Source organism: Mastigoproctus giganteus, chromosome 4 (genome assembly GCF_048544385.1).
Source record: "Mastigoproctus giganteus isolate SK-2022 chromosome 4, ASM4854438v1, whole genome shotgun sequence".
In the NCBI taxonomy this organism is placed as follows: Eukaryota; Metazoa; Arthropoda; class Arachnida; order Uropygi; family Thelyphonidae; genus Mastigoproctus; species Mastigoproctus giganteus.
In genome coordinates, this window is record NC_143578.1 from 218,535,349 (window position 1) to 218,554,924 (window position 19,576).

The 19,576-nt window shown below is 38.7% G+C and overlaps 1 protein-coding gene across 1 annotated transcript in view; it reads right to left on the minus strand.

Annotated features, from left to right (window-relative positions):
- The window catches only part of LOC150087411 (xaa-Pro aminopeptidase 1-like), a 532,432-nt gene that overhangs the window by 176,307 nt on the left and 336,549 nt on the right, over nt 1–19,576 (minus strand). Inside the window, exon 16 of the mRNA XM_090372051.1 lies at nt 12,293–12,442. Coding sequence (XP_090228177.1) covers nt 12,293–12,442 — 150 coding nt within the window. The remainder of the gene's footprint in view (nt 1–12,292; nt 12,443–19,576) is intronic.

The window sequence follows — 19,576 nt, forward strand, 5'->3', positions numbered from 1 at the left end:
GAAGCACTTTTATTGGCATATAAATGTTTTGTTAACCCCTGGCACCACCATGCCATGACGGGACTAATTGTATGTCTATCGTTGCTGCAATTAAAGATTCTATTCTATTCTATTCTATTCTATATGTAAGATATATGGATGATAATCAACTCAGAGAGGAAATGCTTTTTGCAAGATTCCTCAAAACAGATACTAAAGGTGAAACAATATTTAAGGAAGTCCAGTCTTATTTTAGAGAAAAAAATATTCACTTGAAAATTTAATGGCATGTGCTACTACTGATGGCGCTCCTTCCGTGGTCGGTAGGTACAGAGGGTTTATCACTCATTTAAAAAATGCATTGCCAAAAGTATTTTGCATACATTGCGTGATTCACCGCCAACATCTGGTGGCGAAGGGATTGAGTGGATGTCTTCATGAAGCCTTAACTCCTGTAATAAAAGCTGTCAACCTCATTATAAGGCTAATGCTCTTCAAGATCATCTCTTTCACAAATTTTGTGATGAAAATGAAGGATTTGACCATCTTGTACTGCATACAGAGGTGCGATGGTTGTCTAAAGGCAATTGTCTTCGTCGCTTCGGCGTCCTATGGGACAGTATTGCATCATTTCTAAATGAAAAGGAGATTGGAAAACAGTTGATTGCCATGAAAACAAACAGACATATTTTACCTCTCAGATGTGTTTGAAAAACTGAATTCTCTTAATAAGCTGCAGAAAGGACATAATTATGATTTAATATCTAGCAGAGAAGCCATTAATGCATTCCTAGGAAAACTTAAATTGTACAGTCTTAATATCTCATGCCGTGCGTTCGACCAGTTTCCAAACCTTGCTTCAGTTAGCAGTGATTTAAAAGATGATGATTGTGTTGTGTATGTTGATCATTTAAAAAAAAATTATGAAGACATGTAAGTTCGGTTCAAGGACCTAATAGAACTGAACATCCCAGATTGGGTGCTGATTCCATTTGAGGTAAATGTTGCTGATGTTGAAATTGATTTACAAGAGGAACTTGTTGAATTGTGCTCTGATGACAGTCCGAAGTCTATTCAAAAAAGGAAAGCATGACGCATGGAAGAATAGTGACATTGCAAGTAAATATTCGCTTTTATGGGAGAAAGCTAAAATGTATGTCATTGTTTTCCCCATCATCTTATCTTGTGGAATCTGGCTTTAGTCGTGTAACACAGTTGTTAACAAAAAATCTTAATCGCCTTGATATAGTAAAAAGAGGTGATCTTCGTCTGACTCTCACAAAATTGGAGCCAGATATTAAAATGCTAATATCAAAACATCAGCCACAAGAATCTCATTAGTAGAGCCTATTTAATGGGATCCTATTTAATAGCCTTAGGAATAAATTTATATATGTTGTTTGAAATAGTATTTTTTTTAATTTTTTTTTTACTAATTCTGTCATTATAAGTAAAAACATGTTTCAGTTTTATCAATTAAAATTTTCAAAATTTGTAATTTACATTTTTTATATTATATTGGAATTGTTTAATTATTAGCTTTTACTAACCTACAAATAAATATTTCATTTAGGAATATTACATATGCATATACGGGGGTCCACATACATAAAGTTAGGACTCAGGGGGGTCCACAAGCAAAAAAAGGTTGGGAACCCTTGATATAAATAAATGAATCTGTTTTAAAAAATTAAATAAGTCGGATAAATCTGCGTCATCACTGAGAATATGGTTCATCTCTAATGAATTGTTTTGGGTTAAAGCCGATTTAAAATTTGATAATCGAGCAGCATGATTGTGGGGACACTCGAGGAGAATGTGTTTCACTGTAAGTAGGGCGGGACAATGATGACAGTGTGGAGGTTCATCACTGTCAACAAGTGGAGGTGGGTGAGATGGGAATGCGCAATGCGTGTCTTTGGAAGGACAACCTCTTCTCATATGTTTAATCGTGAACTAGGTTTCTAGTATTGTGACTTTTTCTTTATTTGGAAGAGTTTATTATGGGTCTGTTGCTGCCATACTGATGCCCATTGGTCAATACATAACTGTTTTATGATGAGTTTGCAGTCCATATAAGGAATCGAGGCAAATGAAGACAAGGGGTTGACTGGATTTTTTGCTGCTTGATCTGCTTTCTCATTTCCCTGGATTCCAGCATGCCCAGGAATCCAGCAGAACCTTACCTCTGTGTTATATTCTGCAAGGTTAATTAACTGTGATCTGATTTCTTTCAGAATAAGATGAGAGTTCGGACATTTGTGTTTTAAAGAAGTTACTGCACTCGAAGAATCAGTATAGATTATTATCTCTTCATTAGACCTGTTGTTGATGTGTTCGATAGCCATTTTTATTGCATCGAGTTCAGCGGTATAAATACTGCAACTAGGGAAAAGTTTTTCAGAGATAGCCCAAGTGGAAAGAACCACTGAAGCACCTACACCTGTATCAGATTTGGATCCATCAGTATATATTTGCAGACAGTGTGTGTTTGCTGATGCATGGGCTGAATGTAGCTGCTGTATATTTTGATTGCCCAGCACCTGTTTTCCCCACTTTCGAAAAAAGTCATCACATAAAGGTTTAAAGGTGGACCATGGAGGCTCCATTTCTCCGGTGTCTGGGTGGATATGGTCTGGTGGGACACTCCAATTCTGAGCAACGTCGTTCAATCTGATTCCAGTAGTTTATTTTCATTTGGTTTATTCCTGTAGAAATTTAGGAAAGACGGGTTAAAGAGGCAAGGTCAGATAGGATGTGAGGGCATACTCCAAAGTTTGGCAATGTACGTAAGCAGCAGCATCTGTCTCCATAAGGATAATGGAAGTTCATGTGCATCAATATATAGACTATGCACTGGAGATGTTCGGAAGGCACCTAGACCTATTCTAAGTGCATTGTGATGAATGGTCTTTAGGGACTGTAATGCTGATTTTCTAGCTGAGTCATATACGGGTGCACCATAGTCTAGTCTGGATCGGATTATGGTTTTATATAAATGAAGAAGGGAGTATCGGTCAGCTCCCCATGATATTGCAGAAAGCACTCTAAGGATATTCATTTTCTTCTAACAAATAGTTCGTACATGCTGTATGTGTTTCAGAAAGTTTAATTTCTTATCCAATATTAAACCTAGGAATCTAATATTGTCATTGATTGGAATAACATGATTTCCCAGGAGCAATTCAGGATCAGGGTGCAGTTTTCGTTTCTTGCAGAAGTGTATAGCAAACATTTTCTGTGGAGACAGTCGGTAACCATTCTGTAACATCCATGATTGCATTTTGTTTATTGACAGTTGGAGTTTACTTTCAATGGAGAACATATTTTGCGAGTGACTGGATATAGTGAGGTCATCAGCATAAAGATAAGTTTCTACTGAATTCGGGATGGTTGTTGTTAGAGAGTGTGTATTCTAACTGCGAAGAGTGTGGCACTGAGGACTGACCTTGTGGGACTCCTTCCTCCTGTATGCAGATTTTGGAGAGTGCACTTTGATAACAAACCTGAAAGGTTTGATATTCGAGAAAGCTCTAAATTAATGATAGTAAATGTCCTCTTAGTCCTAGGGCATGTAGGTCACAAAGGATGTCATGATGCCATGTGGTTTCAAAGGCTTTCTCTATATCTAAGCTCACCATTACTAAATGTCCATTCTTTATGAATGAATTTCGCACATTTGCCTCAGCCTTTATCATAAGATCTAGGGTAGATCTGTTTTTACAAAATCCAAACTGATTGTTGTTCATAGTAGTTTGAGTTTGCAGATACCAAGTCAGACAACTGCGTACCATTTTTTCCAGTCTTACCCAGGCAGCTAGTAAGTGAGATTGGTCTATAATTATGCGGGTCTGATTGGTCTTTTTCTGGTTTTGGAATGGGTAAAACAACAGAATATCACCAGGAAATGGGAAAGTAATTTGCAACGAATATTCGGTTGAAAAGTTTTAGGAGAGAGTAATGAGTTCTTTCATTTAGATTCTTTAACATTAGATAGTATATGCTGTCTGGACCAGATGCACTATTGGCTGATTTTTTTAAAGATTCTTCTAATTCATACATGATTAGTGGTTCATTATAAGAGAGGGCTGACTTCGTTCCGAAATTTATTTTATATTTTTGAGCTATTGTTTTGGTTTTTAGGAAAGTTGGATCATATGCGGTTGAGGTAAAATGGTGAGCAAAGCATTCCGCGAGGTTGTTTGCAATATCCACGGGAAGGTTTATCTCCTGTCCTTTATAGACAATGATTGGGGAAGGAATTGATGGAAACTTACCAGTAAGGCATCTTATTTTCCACTAGATTAGTCCTTCACTTGTGTCTTTAGTGACAGATGAGGCAAAACGAATATCCAAGATTCTTTTTTAGCTTTTCAAATGTAACGGGCACGAACTTTAAGTTTCTTGTAGATAATGAGATTGGTAGTGGTTGGATTCTTTCTAAACTGATTCCATGCCTTGTTCTCTTCTCTCTTAGTGGTGTTACCAGTAGTTTTTGTGTTTGGATCCTTTATTTGAAGTTTGAGGAATGGTAATAGCAGCAGCAGCTGCCACCTTTGTTCTGTGATGTGTTTAACGGCATTATCTATGGAGTGATGCTGGATAATATCATCCTCTAGTGTAATACTGGATGCATATTTATTCCAGTCAGCTTTTGAGAATTTCCATTTAGATCAACCACTTACTGGTAAGTTTCTCCTTGTGGAGCTTACAGATTATAGGAAAATTATCACTATTTAATGGGTTCTCTGAAACTCTCCAATCGAAGTCTGGAAATAATGTGAGTGAGCATATCGATAGGTCTATAGCAGAGGCTGAGCCTGTTGGAAAATGGACATAGTTGTGGGAGACTGTGTTAAGCAGCGTGAGATTATGCTTTACAAGGAAAGCCTCTATCATGCATCCCCGGTTGTCTGTCTGCAAAGATCCCCATAGCTGGTGATGCGCATTAAAATTGCCCAAAAGGCAGAAAGGAGAGGGTAGTTGTAGGATAAGATCATTTAGTTCAGTTATCGAACAGTTCTGATTTGGTGAGATTTATATTGATACAAGAGTAAGAATTGTACCAAGAGCAAGGCGTACTGCAACTACTTCTAAAATGGTTTGTAGAGGAATATGTCTGAATGGGATTTTACTGTTAATATATCTACACCACCATGTGAACCATGGGAAGTGATCTGTCTTGCCTGAACAAGGTATAGTTTTTAACTGAAAGTGTCACTTGTGGAGAGAGATTCGTGTCTTGTAGACAGATGCCTACTGGATGATGCTGATTTATCAAATCGTGAATATTGTCTAAATGCTACGGAGGCCTCTACAATTCCATTGAATCAACTGATCCATTATTTAGCTTTTGAAGTAGAAAGTATTTCTGACTGTTTTTTAGAGCCAATCTGTTTATGGTGTTCCAGTTTCCATGTCTTCCTAAGCATGTATTTCTAAGATGGTTTCATCATTGTTAGTGGTGTCATCGGTTTCCATATCTGGAGTTAGTCTTTTGCAGTTTAAGATTTCTCAGACTCTCAGTATCTGAATGTGATGGAGTAATAGTTGGTGGTATGGTGACTGGGGTATTATTTGCTTGGTCTTTTACTTGTTCTTTAGGCGACTCCTGTGGACTCGCTAGAACAGCCCAAGCCCAGTTGAAAATGGATGTAGCTGGTGGTATGGATACTTCAGTTTGAGTTCCTTCGGATTTGTACTTTTGTGTTGCAGCTGCATATGGGAGTTTCAGTACAGTGAGCAAAACTTGTTTCCTTGCTTCTTGGTAAGTCACTTTGTTTTCTATTTTGTACTTCTGTATCTTCTTTCCTGTTTTCCAGGTTTCACATACTTTTGTGTAAGCTGGATGGTTACCATTACAGTTTGGACATACTGGTGTTTGTGCTGGGCAGTCTGTCTGTGTACATTCCTTGGATCCACAGTTGGGGCACAATGAAACCCCTTACACACTGTTTGGGCATGGCCAAATTTTTGTCACTTGAAGCACCTGAGGGGATTGGGGATATAAGGTCGGATATGGCAGTTCAGATATTCCGCTTTAACCATACCGGGAAGGATGGTGAACTGGTTCCAATACTGCGTGTCGGAACCAGTTCACCATCTTTCTTGATTTTAATTCGCTTTGCCTGTACAACATTTTGGTCTTGTAGCTCTTGGACTAATTCCTCTTCAGTAACATTTATTAAGTCCCACTCAGACAGCACTCATTTGGATGAATTTAGGGTGGAGTTACTGTCACAGGAATATTCGCAAATTTTGAAATTCTTAGTAGGGCTTCAGAGTACCTACTATTCGTAGTCTCTATAAGTAGATCTCCGGAGGAGAGTCTTTTCACCATTTTAGGTGGTCCGGCAGCATTCTCGAGACATTTCTGGATAAGAAATGGAGAAAGTACACCTATCGGTTGACTTGTTTGGGAATGTATTATAAGAAACAGTGGTGATTCCTTTTTGGATCCTTCTGTTCTTTGTCTCTTAGGATGGGAAGTGTCAAAGTCAGTTTGGTCTGTCCTTGAACAGGTTGAGGCACGAGGCTCAACAGATGGATAATGGTCTCCGTGATCCATGTTAGCTCCTTTTAGTCCTTGGAAGAGAACCTTTCCTGCCAAGGTTACCGGCCCAGCCACGGGGAGGCAGGAGCAGTGCCACTAAAGTGACCAAGCGGTGTAAGTTAGTTTGTTAGTTTTAAGGAAAGAAAAAAGAAAGGTGGTTTTCCTTTCTGTAACTTATTTACAATGTAAGAAAAACCTTCCAAATTAGCAAGAACTGTCGCAGTGAGAAAAAAAGCTCTATAAATAGCTCAAAGAATCACTCGATCACAATAACACTTGGCACCAGGGGCCAGTGATGTTCTACTAAGAGCATTCACATACATTCTTGCATGCTTCGAATAATAGTATTGGGACATTTATATATTTAGAAATCAAGAGAAGTACAAAGGGTTTCTTATAATATTAATGCAATAGACCTTACCGTAAGACTGGGAAAGAATGGGGAATTATTGAACAGCCGAGAAAGGGTGTGTAACTTAACATCCAAGTGGAAAATTCCTGGAGAGAGTATTGCCATAAAGAATTGCATGGGATATGAGAATCTCAGTAAACGTGAAAAGACAGACCCTGAGATGTTTGCAAACAAATGAAAGGTCTGTAGTTAATAAATCTGACGAATTTGAGGCACTAATTAAGTCATAATGCAGACATAATAGGAATATTGGACACATGGGGCAATATTGATATAATGGATGCAATGTTTGAATATGGGTAAATATGACATGCACAGAAATGACAAGAGATGAGGGGGTTTCCTTATTTGTAAGCATACAGATTCAAGATGAGCATATCTGTAGTTAACCGTTTTTCAACTTATATCACACCAGACTGGTGTGGTATAAGTTGGGAAAACAAAAATGACAGTAGGAATATCTTACAGATGATATAATTTAGATTAGTATGATGAGCATCTTTAGAGACAAACAGAGTGGGCCTGCAAATCAGAATTGTATATTATTTGTGACTTTAAATCGGGTTGGTCATTCACCTAGTGGCAAGCCTTTTTTTTATTCATTTATATATCAGCATTTTATCATGAGAAAAGAAACCATTAGCAAGCAATAATCACGGTGTATTAATTTAGGATCTATTCAAAGAAATGCCTACTATTAAAGGAAGGAGAGGAGTTTTTTTGTGTGTGTGGGGGGGGGGGGGGTTGATTAATGGTCTCAAGTTCTTTTCAGAAGAACCAAATGTTAATTTTAACAAATAGAAATCCTAAATGGAAAATGTTCAAAGGTTATTCTGGAAACTAATAAGCTTTTTATACCAATGAAAAGGTACTGATGAAGGCACAGATCAAAACGGATCTCAAAAGAACTGACGACCTTCATGGTAGGGTAGAGTAGGGCAGTGCAGAGCACAGAAAAGGAGAGGAGAGGAAAGAAGATTTTTTTTTTTGAGCACCACTATATATTATTGACAAAACCCCATGAGCTGTCCTAGTAGCCTGTCTGATTGTATATTCAAGTAATATCTATAGAGAGGAAAGGAGAGGGGGAGGATACAAAGGATAATTATAAATTATCCGGGAATATTGTACACTAAATAAAAATTAATTAAGAAAAGGAGGAATTACCTTTATGATGTCTTGTAGAACACTTCTGTGCTAATACTCTCCATTGTTGAATTAACTATGCAAATAATTTACATGAATTCCTCACACTTATGGTCAATGATCCAATGCACTATGGAGTTGGTTGTTGTTGTGGTGGAGTTTTACAACACATAGGCTGCCAGGGCTATATTGTGTCTTTCAAATGGTTAGTACGAAATACTAAATTTATTGAAATAGGTGTTATATTTTATGATATATACCTATACAATTTAGGAAGGTAAAAAGTTCTGTTTTATTAGGATCATCTCCGAGAATCTGCATTAAAGATAATGATGACTGTGACTTACAAAATGATTTAAAGGTGTTTGAACAGATATTTAGAAACCAGGGGCAGTCTACTAATAAATGATGAACAGTCAGTTGTACATGACATGATGAGCATTGGGGAGTGCTGTCATTCATTAATAGATACAAGTGAGTGAGGTGAGTATGCCCAATTCTTAGCCTTCCTAAAATTATTTCATCACGCCTGTTTTTTCGGAGGTGTCATGTCCTGAAATATATTGCTCATTTCTGGTTTTATTTGGCAGAGTTTGTTTCCTGGATAACCTTTCCAGATTAGTGACCAGCTATTATAACATGCTTTACAGATGATGTGTTTGTAATCTGTATATGGAACTTGAAAGGTTTGAGAAATAGCAGTTTCTGGTTGTTTGGCTGCAAGATCTTCACTTTCATTGCCAGCTATCCCAGAATGTCTTGGGATCCAGCAGAATATCACAGTTTGGTTCGACTGATTACATGCAAGTAACTTGGAATGTATTTGTTTTATTATAGGGTGAGAGGAGTTGTAATCTGATGAAGAGCTAAGTTTATAGTGTAAAGCTCAGTAGTAAAGATGCTGCATTCTAATGGTAATGAAACAGAAATGATGAATGAACGGAAGACTGCCGCAGCACCTACTTGGGTCTCAGTTTTTGATCCATCTGTACAGATTTTAAAGGCCTCTGAGTTAGAAGAGTGAGTGTAATTGTGCAATATTGGAGGGGGACAAGGTGTTCTTCCCCCACTTTTGAAAATAGTCATCGTAATTTGCAGAAATATTTGTCCAAGGTGGATCAGGAGGTGTCATGTCCTGAAATATATTGCTCATTTCTATATTCTATGCTTGAGTTAGTTCTTTAAGTCTAAGTGGAGCAGGTTAATTTTCATTTGGCTTACTGTTGTAAAATGACTCCCATTCAGTATTGTACAGACATCTCCAACTAGGGTGGGAGGGAAGACTGTGAATTTTTGCGGCATATATCAAAAGTAATGTTTTGCTCGGAAGATGTAAAAGAGGTTCTTGAGTTTCGATATAAAGGCTCTTGGGGAGGTTCTGAAAACCCCTAGAGAAACTCTCAGCACACTGTGCTGGAATGTATTCAATTGCTCTAAAGTAGTTTTTCTTGCAGAGTCATACACTGGAGAGCCATAATCTAAGCAGGATCTATGAGAGCTCGATAAAGATGGATCGGGGTATGTCGATCAACACTCCATGAGATGGATGACACACATAGGAGAATATTCAACTTTTTCAAACAGATAGTTCAAAGATACACCACATGTGCTTGAAAGTTCAGTTTCCTATCCAGTACGAGGCCACGTACACGGACAGTGTGAACAAGAGGAATTGAAATGTTATTGATCTTTAGCTCAGGTTCAGCCATGAACATGGCCAGTGAACAAGAGGAATTGAAATGTTATTGATCTTTAGCTCAGGATCGGGATGCAGTGACCATAATTTGCAAAAGTGAGTAGTGGTGGATTTCTGCTCAGCAAGACAGTATCCATTACATAAAGTCCATGATTCTATTCTGGCAAGAGCAATTTGTAACAGTTTTTCAACAGTATTCATACTTTGTGACTGGCAGGATATGGTGAGGTCATCTGCATACATGTATATTTGGATGGTTTTTGAAAGTTCTCCCAATATGTTGTTGACCCGAATCGCAAATAGGGTAGCACTCAGAATGGAACCCTGTGGGTCACCCTCTTGAACGTGAAATGCTGATAGCACATTTTGATATTGGACTTGAAGGGTGCGTAATCTTAAAAAGTTCTGGATGATTTGAGAAAGGTAACCTTTCAGCCCCAACTGATGTAGATCTTTAATAATACCATAACGTCAAGTGGTATTAAATGCTTTCTGAATATCAAGGTTCACCATCACTAGATGTCGCCTCATGACAAAAGAGTTATGTATGTTATATTCAATTTTGAGTAGTAAATTTAGTGTAGATCTGTTTTTACAGAAGCCATATTGGTGATCAGAAAGAATATTTTGGGAATCTAGAACCCAGGTGAGCCTCTTATGCACCATCCTTCCAAAGATTTTGCCCAAACAGCTTGTCAACGATATTGGTCTGTAATTCTCAACTGCTGATAACCAGATCACTGCTGATCACTGCTGATAACCAGATCAAGAGTATTACTTTCTCTGGTTGCCTCTCGAACATGCTGCTGCAGAAAACAATCATCCAATAAATCCACAAAACTAGAGAAGGATCTTTACCTGGTTTTGAAATGGCACAAATATAGGAATGACACCATGAGAGAAGATATGTATTTTCTGAGAAGATTCGGTTATAAAAGAGTAATAATATGTAGAAATCAGCTTCACATAGATGCTTCAGCATACTGTAGTGAATGCCGTCTGGTCCTGCTGTACTATTTGGAGATTTACTCAAGGATTTTTTGAGTTCAGCTATAGTAAAGGGCTGGTTATACAGAAGTGAGTCTAGTTGAAAAATTAAATTTATGACATTCTTCACAGTTTTAATGCACTGAAAGGAGGTCACATAAGAGGAAGAGACAGAAATGTTATAAAAAGATTCTGCTAAAGCATTTGCAATGTCAGTAGAAGAGGATAGGTCCTGCCCATTCCATTGTATATGGATGGGCAAGACAAGCTGAAGGTATGTCATTTCTGCTTCAAGTCAACGTTAGAAGAATGGTTCTGTAGTATGCCTTTTTCCGTACCTTGAATATGAAGAGAGTCCACAAACCGACACGATGACTGCTATTTTTGTATTGGTGGATATGTCAGTTTAAAAAGTCTGTGGATTAACAAGTTGTAGTATATTCCCCAACACACCACCCTGCTCCAATGCCGCACAAAAGACACCTGCTAATTCCCATTCTACCTTACAGAGAAGTCTTCAGAATTGGATGATGAATCTGGTGAATAGGATAATTGGGATTACATTTCAGAATCCTGCTCAAGTAAAGTAACACATTTCTCTAACTGCATCGAAAAATTAAAATTAATTAATGCTTAATCAGTTAAATCTTGCTGCATAGAAGTACATGCATTGATGCTGTTGACTACCAGATAGTCAACAGAATCAGTGCATGTATTTCTATGCAGCAAGCTTCATGTTTCTAAAATCTGCCTACTAACATTAGCAAATTTCTGTAAGCAAACCTAGAATAAAATTGACTAACTAAAGTATTAAACTAGAAATCAAAGCACACATCAAGACAATTCTTGTACTACAACAGAGAAACATGCATACTGCAAACTTCCTATTGCCTAACATTATTATTTGCTATTAAAATTTTTTTCGGATATTCCCTTTGGACCAATGGTTAAAATTTGGAAATTCTTAGAATTACTCCAATTAGCATCACTCTTTGTTGATGGCACTGTGAAGATGGCAGCCACACAAAATAATTATTTATCAATAAAAGTTTATCTGGAAAATATACTAGGACTGTTGATCAAAATTTGAAGCTCTGAAAATGAATGCGATAGAGGCTGCACTTTATTGAATTAAATGCATTGTAAATTTACTAAATCGGCAATTTTATGTTAATAAATAAGAGCATGCACGCATGCACCTCTGCTTCTTTGCTTGAAATTTTCAAGCATAATGAAAGAATAAAGTGATTGATAGTAGATGGCCATGTGATTTAGTGAAATGGGTTGAGTTCACAACTGAACATCACTGAATAGTCAAGTTCACACTGCTAACTACCAAAGGAGCTCATCCCCTGATGCTGTTGATGCATTTTGAATACACCCCCCACCACTCTGAGTGTGCTACTCACACTGTATTGAGTTGCCTCCTTTTCTCTGTACTACTTTTTTGCCACAGCAAAAAAAAAAAAAAAAAAAAATTGTGTGTAAGTGTGTTTGTGCCTACTGCTATCAAACTTACCTATACTGTCCACCGGAGTCACATAGAAAAAATTCATCAGAGGATATAACTCTTGTTGTTTCTTCTGTAGGATGAAAGTGAAGAATAGAGGAATTTGGTCCTGATGCAGTTATTGTTTGAAAACTTGGGCCGACATAATCCTCTTGTTGCCTTTATTAAAAGAGAAAGTTCACGCTGATAATTATATAAATTTTAAATATTAATTATAGAGCTAAATTAAATGCCAGAAATTTCACACTAAAAACGTCATCATAAAACTCATCATACTATGAAAATTATTAGTGTTAAGCTAATCACACTATCTCTTAGAAATCCTGAGGATTTCTAAGAGATAAAAGCTAAAGGTTATAATGATTTATGCACAAACATCATCGGGCCATGATAATGAAGAGGTTGAAGAAATGTACACCGAAATTAAGAGACTTCTAGATGAGCAGAAAACCTAATATACTATCATTATGGACTTCAATGCTAAGGTTGGAAAGAGACAAAATAGTGCAGAAAGGGGAACTACAGGAAATTTTGGAATTGGTGAAAGAAATGAAAGAGGTGAAAGACTTGTGGAATTTGCAGAATCTCAAGGAATGTCAGTAATGAACACTTTTTTCAAGAAAAGGGTGAACAGAAAGTGGACATGGAAGAGCCCAAATGGATTAACAACTAATAAAATCAACTTCATCCTCATTAACAGAAGATATATCGTGAGTGATGTTAGCATACTGAACAAGGTAAATGTTGGAAGTGATCACAGAATGGAAAGATGTACACAGGACTTAAATCAGCAGCCATGAGCAGTAACACGGAAAGACAAATGATATTGAAACTGAAGAATAGCGATGGCATACTTATAAATAGCAGAGAAGGCATAATTCAAATAGCAGAAAACTACTACTGAGAATTATACAAGGAGCGAGGGAATGATGCCAGCAATGGGTAAGATGGATCGCAAATTAGTAACATGTACAACATACTCGATATCCTTCCTGATGAGGTAGAACATGTGCTGAGGAAAATGAAGAATCAGAGAGTCCTGGGGGAAGATGAAGTTACTGTAGAGTTGTTAAAGCTGGGAGGAAGAGACATGACACAAAAACTTGCAAGACTCTTCACAAAATGTATTAGAAAAGGTGTGACGCTTAAGGAGTGGAATAATGCAATCATAGTTTTGCTGCATAAGAAAGGAGATAAATCAGAAATTGGAAATTATAGACCAATTAGCTTGTTATCCCACATCTACAAGTTGTTCACAAGGATCATTACTAACAGATTAGAAAGAATACTTAACAAGAATCAACCGAAATAGCAAGCTGGCTTTAGGACAGGATTCTCAACTATGATGATCCATCTGATTCCCAAGGAATCAGATGGATCACCTTCACGTAATATCACAGCTAATGGAGAAAGCAAATGAATATAAAACACCATGCCTGGCATTTGTGGATTATGAAAAGGCATTTGACTTCATACAGCATAAGGAAATGTTTCGGGCACTCGAAAGACAAGGCATAGATACCCCATATATTATGATTTTGAAGAAAATATATGACAACGCTACCTCCTTTATTAGACTAGACAAAGACAGTAGCAAATTTAAAATTGAGAAAGGAGTTCGACAAGGAGGCAATATCTCTGAAGTTGTTTACTGCTGCCCTTGAGGAAGCTTTCAGAGGATTAGACTGGTTGCAGAAAGGAAGCAATGTAAATGGAGAGTACCTAAACCATTTACGATTTGTAGATGACATTGTGGTCATAAGCCACGATCCCAAGGAATCAGAGGAAAATCTTAATCAATTATGCAGAGTTAGTAAAGATTTTTGACTAAAGATGAATATGGCTAAAACAAAAATAATGATGAACAAGTATGCCACAGAAAGGGATATAATGATTGAAGACGCGGTACTTGAAAAGGTGGAGTCATATATTTATCTGGGAAACGTCGTTAGCTGTAATAATGATAAATGGCTGGAAGTCAAGAGAAGAATAAATTTTGGATGGTAGCATTCAGGAAATATAGTCACATACTGAAGAGCAATATCCCAATTTGTCTGAAATGTAAAATAATGAACCAATGTATACTCCCCACCATGGCTTATGGAAGTGAAACTTGGGCACTCACCAAAAGAATGGAAGAGAAGCTAAGAACTACACAGGGAAGAATGGAATGAATTACATTGGGAATCAGACTATTAGATAAGAAGAGAAACACATGGATTAGGCAGCAAACTCGAGTAAAGGGCATTCTTATCAAAAATAAAGAACTAAAATGGTCTTGGGCAGAATACATAGCTCAAAGACATGATGACAGATGGACTAAGAAATTAACAAAATGGTTCCGAAGAGGAGCTAGAAGAAAACCTGGAAGACAACGGCAGAGATGAAGAGACGAAATTCATGAGTTTGTGGGTGGTAAATGATGGTCATTGCAAAAAAACAGAAGGAACTGGAAAGTTGCTGGATAGGCCTTCATCCTGCAGTGGATTGAAAATGGCTGATGACACTACTGCCTATAGTTTTTATTAGAGTGAAACATGCTTGCAGAATTTTCTATCATAATAAACCTTCACACATGGGTATGTTTCATATCTCCCATGACATTGAGATGCAAACTCAGAGGCTCTCATGGGCAACATGGTAGCTAAGCCTTATTTTTTTTACTATATGTGGCAATGTGCTAACATGCAGAAATTAGTTTCTGATGCTCATACCCACTACTAACAATCAGAGTAACATTGCAATTTTGCAAACCCACATATGCTGAATGATGAGAGAAGAGTAGCCTGAAGTCAGTTTATGCTGATTTTAGGTCAGGCTACCTAAAATCAGCATGAACTGTCTTCTTTTCACTGCAAAAGCACCATAAGCTTGGAGCAACCGCGTACTGAATATTAGTTGCGCTTTTAACTAGCTTCAAATAAAATTTAATGTTCACTTATTGCTTGCCCATTCCAAAATACCAAACTGTCTCATCAGTACCAATACCTATTTTCCATGATATACAAATAGACTAAACTTGATAGAAGAATGAACAAAACTTGCATGGATATCAAAAAATTATAAATAATGATGGTAAGAGTAGATGTGAAGAGGGGCTGAAGCAAAATGGGTGATACATTGGGAAGAAGTATAAATTAAGCGAAAACATAAATTACAGAGTCATATAATAATGCTATAACTCCATGTTTCCAATAGAATTCAGCCATCCTTGTCACTGAGAAGAGCGGGGCAGGGGAGAGATTAACAAAGAGCACAAACATGACAGAGAGCAAAACATATGCTTGCAAGTTGTAATCTCACACCTCATTAAAGAAACTGGGAGAAATCCAATCTGAAAGGTATGAGGAGAAATAGTCAACATGACTACCATACTTTCACTTGGCTGTATATTGATACTTTCTGTGAATTCACAGTTCATAAACATAACCATCCTGCTTCAGCCTCTCTTCAAGTGTATTCATACAGCAATTCTTCTTGACAGATAAATACATTATCAAAGTATTTAATTAATTCTAATGTAGATAATTATCTAAATACATTAAAATACAATTATAAGATAACATATTTAAATACACAGATAATGTATTTAAATACATTATCAGTCTAATCAGCTTATTAATTTTCATTGTTAATTAATTACATCAATCAGTTTAATCATCTTATTAATTTTCATTGTTAATTAATTACATCATATTTAAATGGACATGCCCCAGACTAGAGCAGCAAATCAACTTGTAGAAAGTAGCGGGAGTACTGTGGTTAGGCGAAGAACTGAAGGGGGCAATTCTCCAACACATCACAGCCTAAAAAATTGTGCAACTTCTGAAATGTTTGCGGACTTTCTGGAACAGGACATGATCTTGCCAAGGAGGATGCCTTTGTGTGTGCTAGGTTGTGTCAGGAAATTGGGCATCAAAACATTGTTCTAATGGGCTTCTATGAGAGTTTGAAGAGTAGGGTAGGTGCCCACGAAAGAATTAAAATGGGGGGAAGCGTCAAACACTCAACTGCCCAACTCAATGCCAGAGCTCACTCTTGTGCATCGGACAACACAGCAGCAACCTTCAGGGGTATGTCTGTCAGGGGCACACATTATAGAGCAGCTATCTTTTAAGGGCATAAAGGGTGATACTGTTGTACACGTTGACACTAATCATATTAAGAGTAGGCGATCTGCAGACTTAAACTGAGTGGACAGAAATTATGGGATACCTACCTAGTAACGGATAGGCCCACTTTTCGTCTGGATAAGGGCAGTCACATGGTGAGGTATTGAGTCCACAGGTATTTCCATTCATGCTTGCCGCACAGCTGTCCATAATTCTGTCCATAATTAGTTGCGCTTTTAACTAGCTTCAAATAAAATTTAATGTTCACTTATTGCTTGCCCATTCCAAAATACCAAACTGTCTCATCAGAACCAATCCTGTGTGGATAATCCAAAGCTCGAATGGGCCTTTCCACAGCATCCCAAAGATACTCCATAGGGTTAATGTCCGATGAATGAGGAGGCCATTCCATGGTGGTAAAACCTGCGGAATGCTCTTCGAACCATGTTCAGGTCACCATGGTTCTGTGGGGAGGCGCATGGTCCTGCTGGAAGAGTCCATTGCCCTGTGGGTGCACGATGGCCATGAAGGGATGCAGATGGTCTGCAAGAATAGACCCATAACCTGGACAGTCCGATAAGACCAAGCTAGTAGTAAATAGAAGAAAGCTGGATTCTACCCAGCGATCCATCCTCCGCGCCATAACCTGCGCCTGCAGTACAGTGAGTACTCCGGCCTTACAAGTAATAGCAGGAACGCTCCCACTAGACCTAGAAATAATTAGAATTGGAATGCTCTATTACCTTTCCAAGGAGTCCCAGTTACCTTCCTGAATTTTACAACTTATCCCACTAATAATAGGAAGGCAGAAAAAGTACGCTTACAGAACCACCTGCTACAGGAGTGGCAAAACAGATGGGCCGGTACCACCAAAGGGGAGATCACCCGCAAGTTTTTTCCACAGACAAATAGAGTATACCCGAAATCACCATCATGGTTCTTCCCAGGACTTCATACAACGTACTTAATAACAGGGCATGGCCCCTTCAATGCAAAGCTTGCTGACTTCAGACTCACAGACAACCCACATTGCACTTTTTTTTTTTTTTGGTAGTTGTTGGCGCATCGGCTTCTGTGGCCATATTGCACCTCCCAAGGTTTTTGCAGTACTTTGATCCAAGCCCGAGGCGGGAATCGAACCCGCGACCTTTGGGTTGCCAGTTAGGTGCTTTACCCACTCGGCTAGCCCGGTCGGCATTGCACTTGTGGAGAAATAGAAGACTGGAACCATCTTGTGTTTGACTGTACCATATATGAAGACCTAAGATGTATTCTAATTGCAAAAGTGAGATATCTTCCAAGAGGACAAGAATTTCTCCTCCTTGAAACCGAAGAGGATTATAAAGCATTGTCATGATTCGCCCAGGACCTCTTCGCGAGAAGAAGGGTGCAAATTGCCATACACTGAGGAAAAGAGGAAATGCCACTCGACCATGACAACGCAAAGACAAAACATATCACCAACCAGCATTTCTCCTCTTTAAACGAAAGAAGATTAAAACCGAAAAACTTGATGACAGACTGCAAGCGCAACCTCAACAACCTGAACTGCAAGTACAGGACTTGTTCCAGGAATGACCTACAACCCTAGAAGTTGACATCTCTTTAGAAGAAGTAGAACTTAAATAGAAGACCTACCATGAACTTGACCTCATTGCAGCTCTGCTGCCAATGCCACAGACTATACCTGTGCTCTCTTGTACGGTACTTTCTTTCCAGTTCCCAGGGGAGGGAAGGAGATGGTTTCACTGTCTCTTCCCCTCCTCGCCCTCCTTTTCCTCCTGGTGGGACATGGGCCTGCCCCACTGACCACAGGGGTCACCCCCCTCTATCAACCCCTTACTTCCTATTTTCTCTCCCCTACTCTGTTCACTTTCACAGCGTAACCCCACATAGTCTAAATTTAAATTTAACCTGGACCGTCCTGAGATGCATCTAGATGTGCCAGTTGAACACACACCAAACCATTAACGATCTTCCACCTGTCTGAACAGTTCCTTGTTGATATGACGGGTGCACAGCTACGTGCAGTTTCCACCAGATATGCACCCACCCGTCTGCTGGAAATGGGACTCATTGGACCAAGAGATCGACTCCACTCATCCAAGGTCCAGTGCCGATGTTCTTTTGCTTGAGGCATAGAGTCCTGTGTTGTGGTGTTAGCAATGGGACTCTGGTGGGTCAGAAGCTCCCATAACCTATTGTGGCTAATGATCACCTGATGATCTTGGTGGTGACGTTTATGGCACCTCCCTCATTGAAGTTGTTTATTTGCGCCACCATCACTCTCTGGTTGGCTGAAACAATGTGAGACATACATCGATGGCCACATTCATCCACCACCTTTCTCCACCCAGAGCACTGTCCATGAAGAGATATTATTCCAGAAATGCCATATTCCCGATATCCTCTTTGATACTGTCGAAAGGAGATGGTGCAATTATTCATGACGGCATGCCTAGCTCAGATGACACTAGGCAGGCCGAGATTTCCAGAGTGAAGACAGACCTGGACAACTGTGGCTATCCAACCCACATATAAGTCAAGTGCTTATTGCAAATGCAAAAGCTCACAATCCATCCGAGTCCGTCATCAACACATGATAATATGCCTACTGCCTACATCCCCTACTATCCGGGCATGTAAGGCCAGATTTCAAAAATTCTCCGGGAATTCAAGCTCCTTCCGTGCAACTACCCAGAAGGAGCTTGCGTTCTCTGGTTTCTAACGTGAAGACTCCGGTTGCCCCTCTTTTATGCAACGATGTGGTATACCACATAACTTGCAAAGATTGTGGTAGCCGCTACATAGGAGAGAGCTCGAGACACCTTCAAGATGGCCTTGCAGAGTACGGCAGGTCAATTCGCCTTGGTGAGACTGACCAATCCGCAATTGCGGAACACTTCTGGTCGACCCACCATGATCTTAACCCCAAGTGTGATTCCGAAGTGATTGACCAGTCCTGACACTTTCACCACCGCCCCTGGCTAGAGTCACTTAACATTATGCAATTCAAAAACTATGAATCGCTGCAAGGGCACGACGCTACACCCTATCTTGGAGGCAACTATCTTGAAACTTTTTTTTTTTTTTTTTTTTTTTTATGAGAACCCCAAACACGAGAGGTATTATAACCTATAGTACTTAGTACCGTGCTTGGGTTGGAGGTTGAGAAGACGAA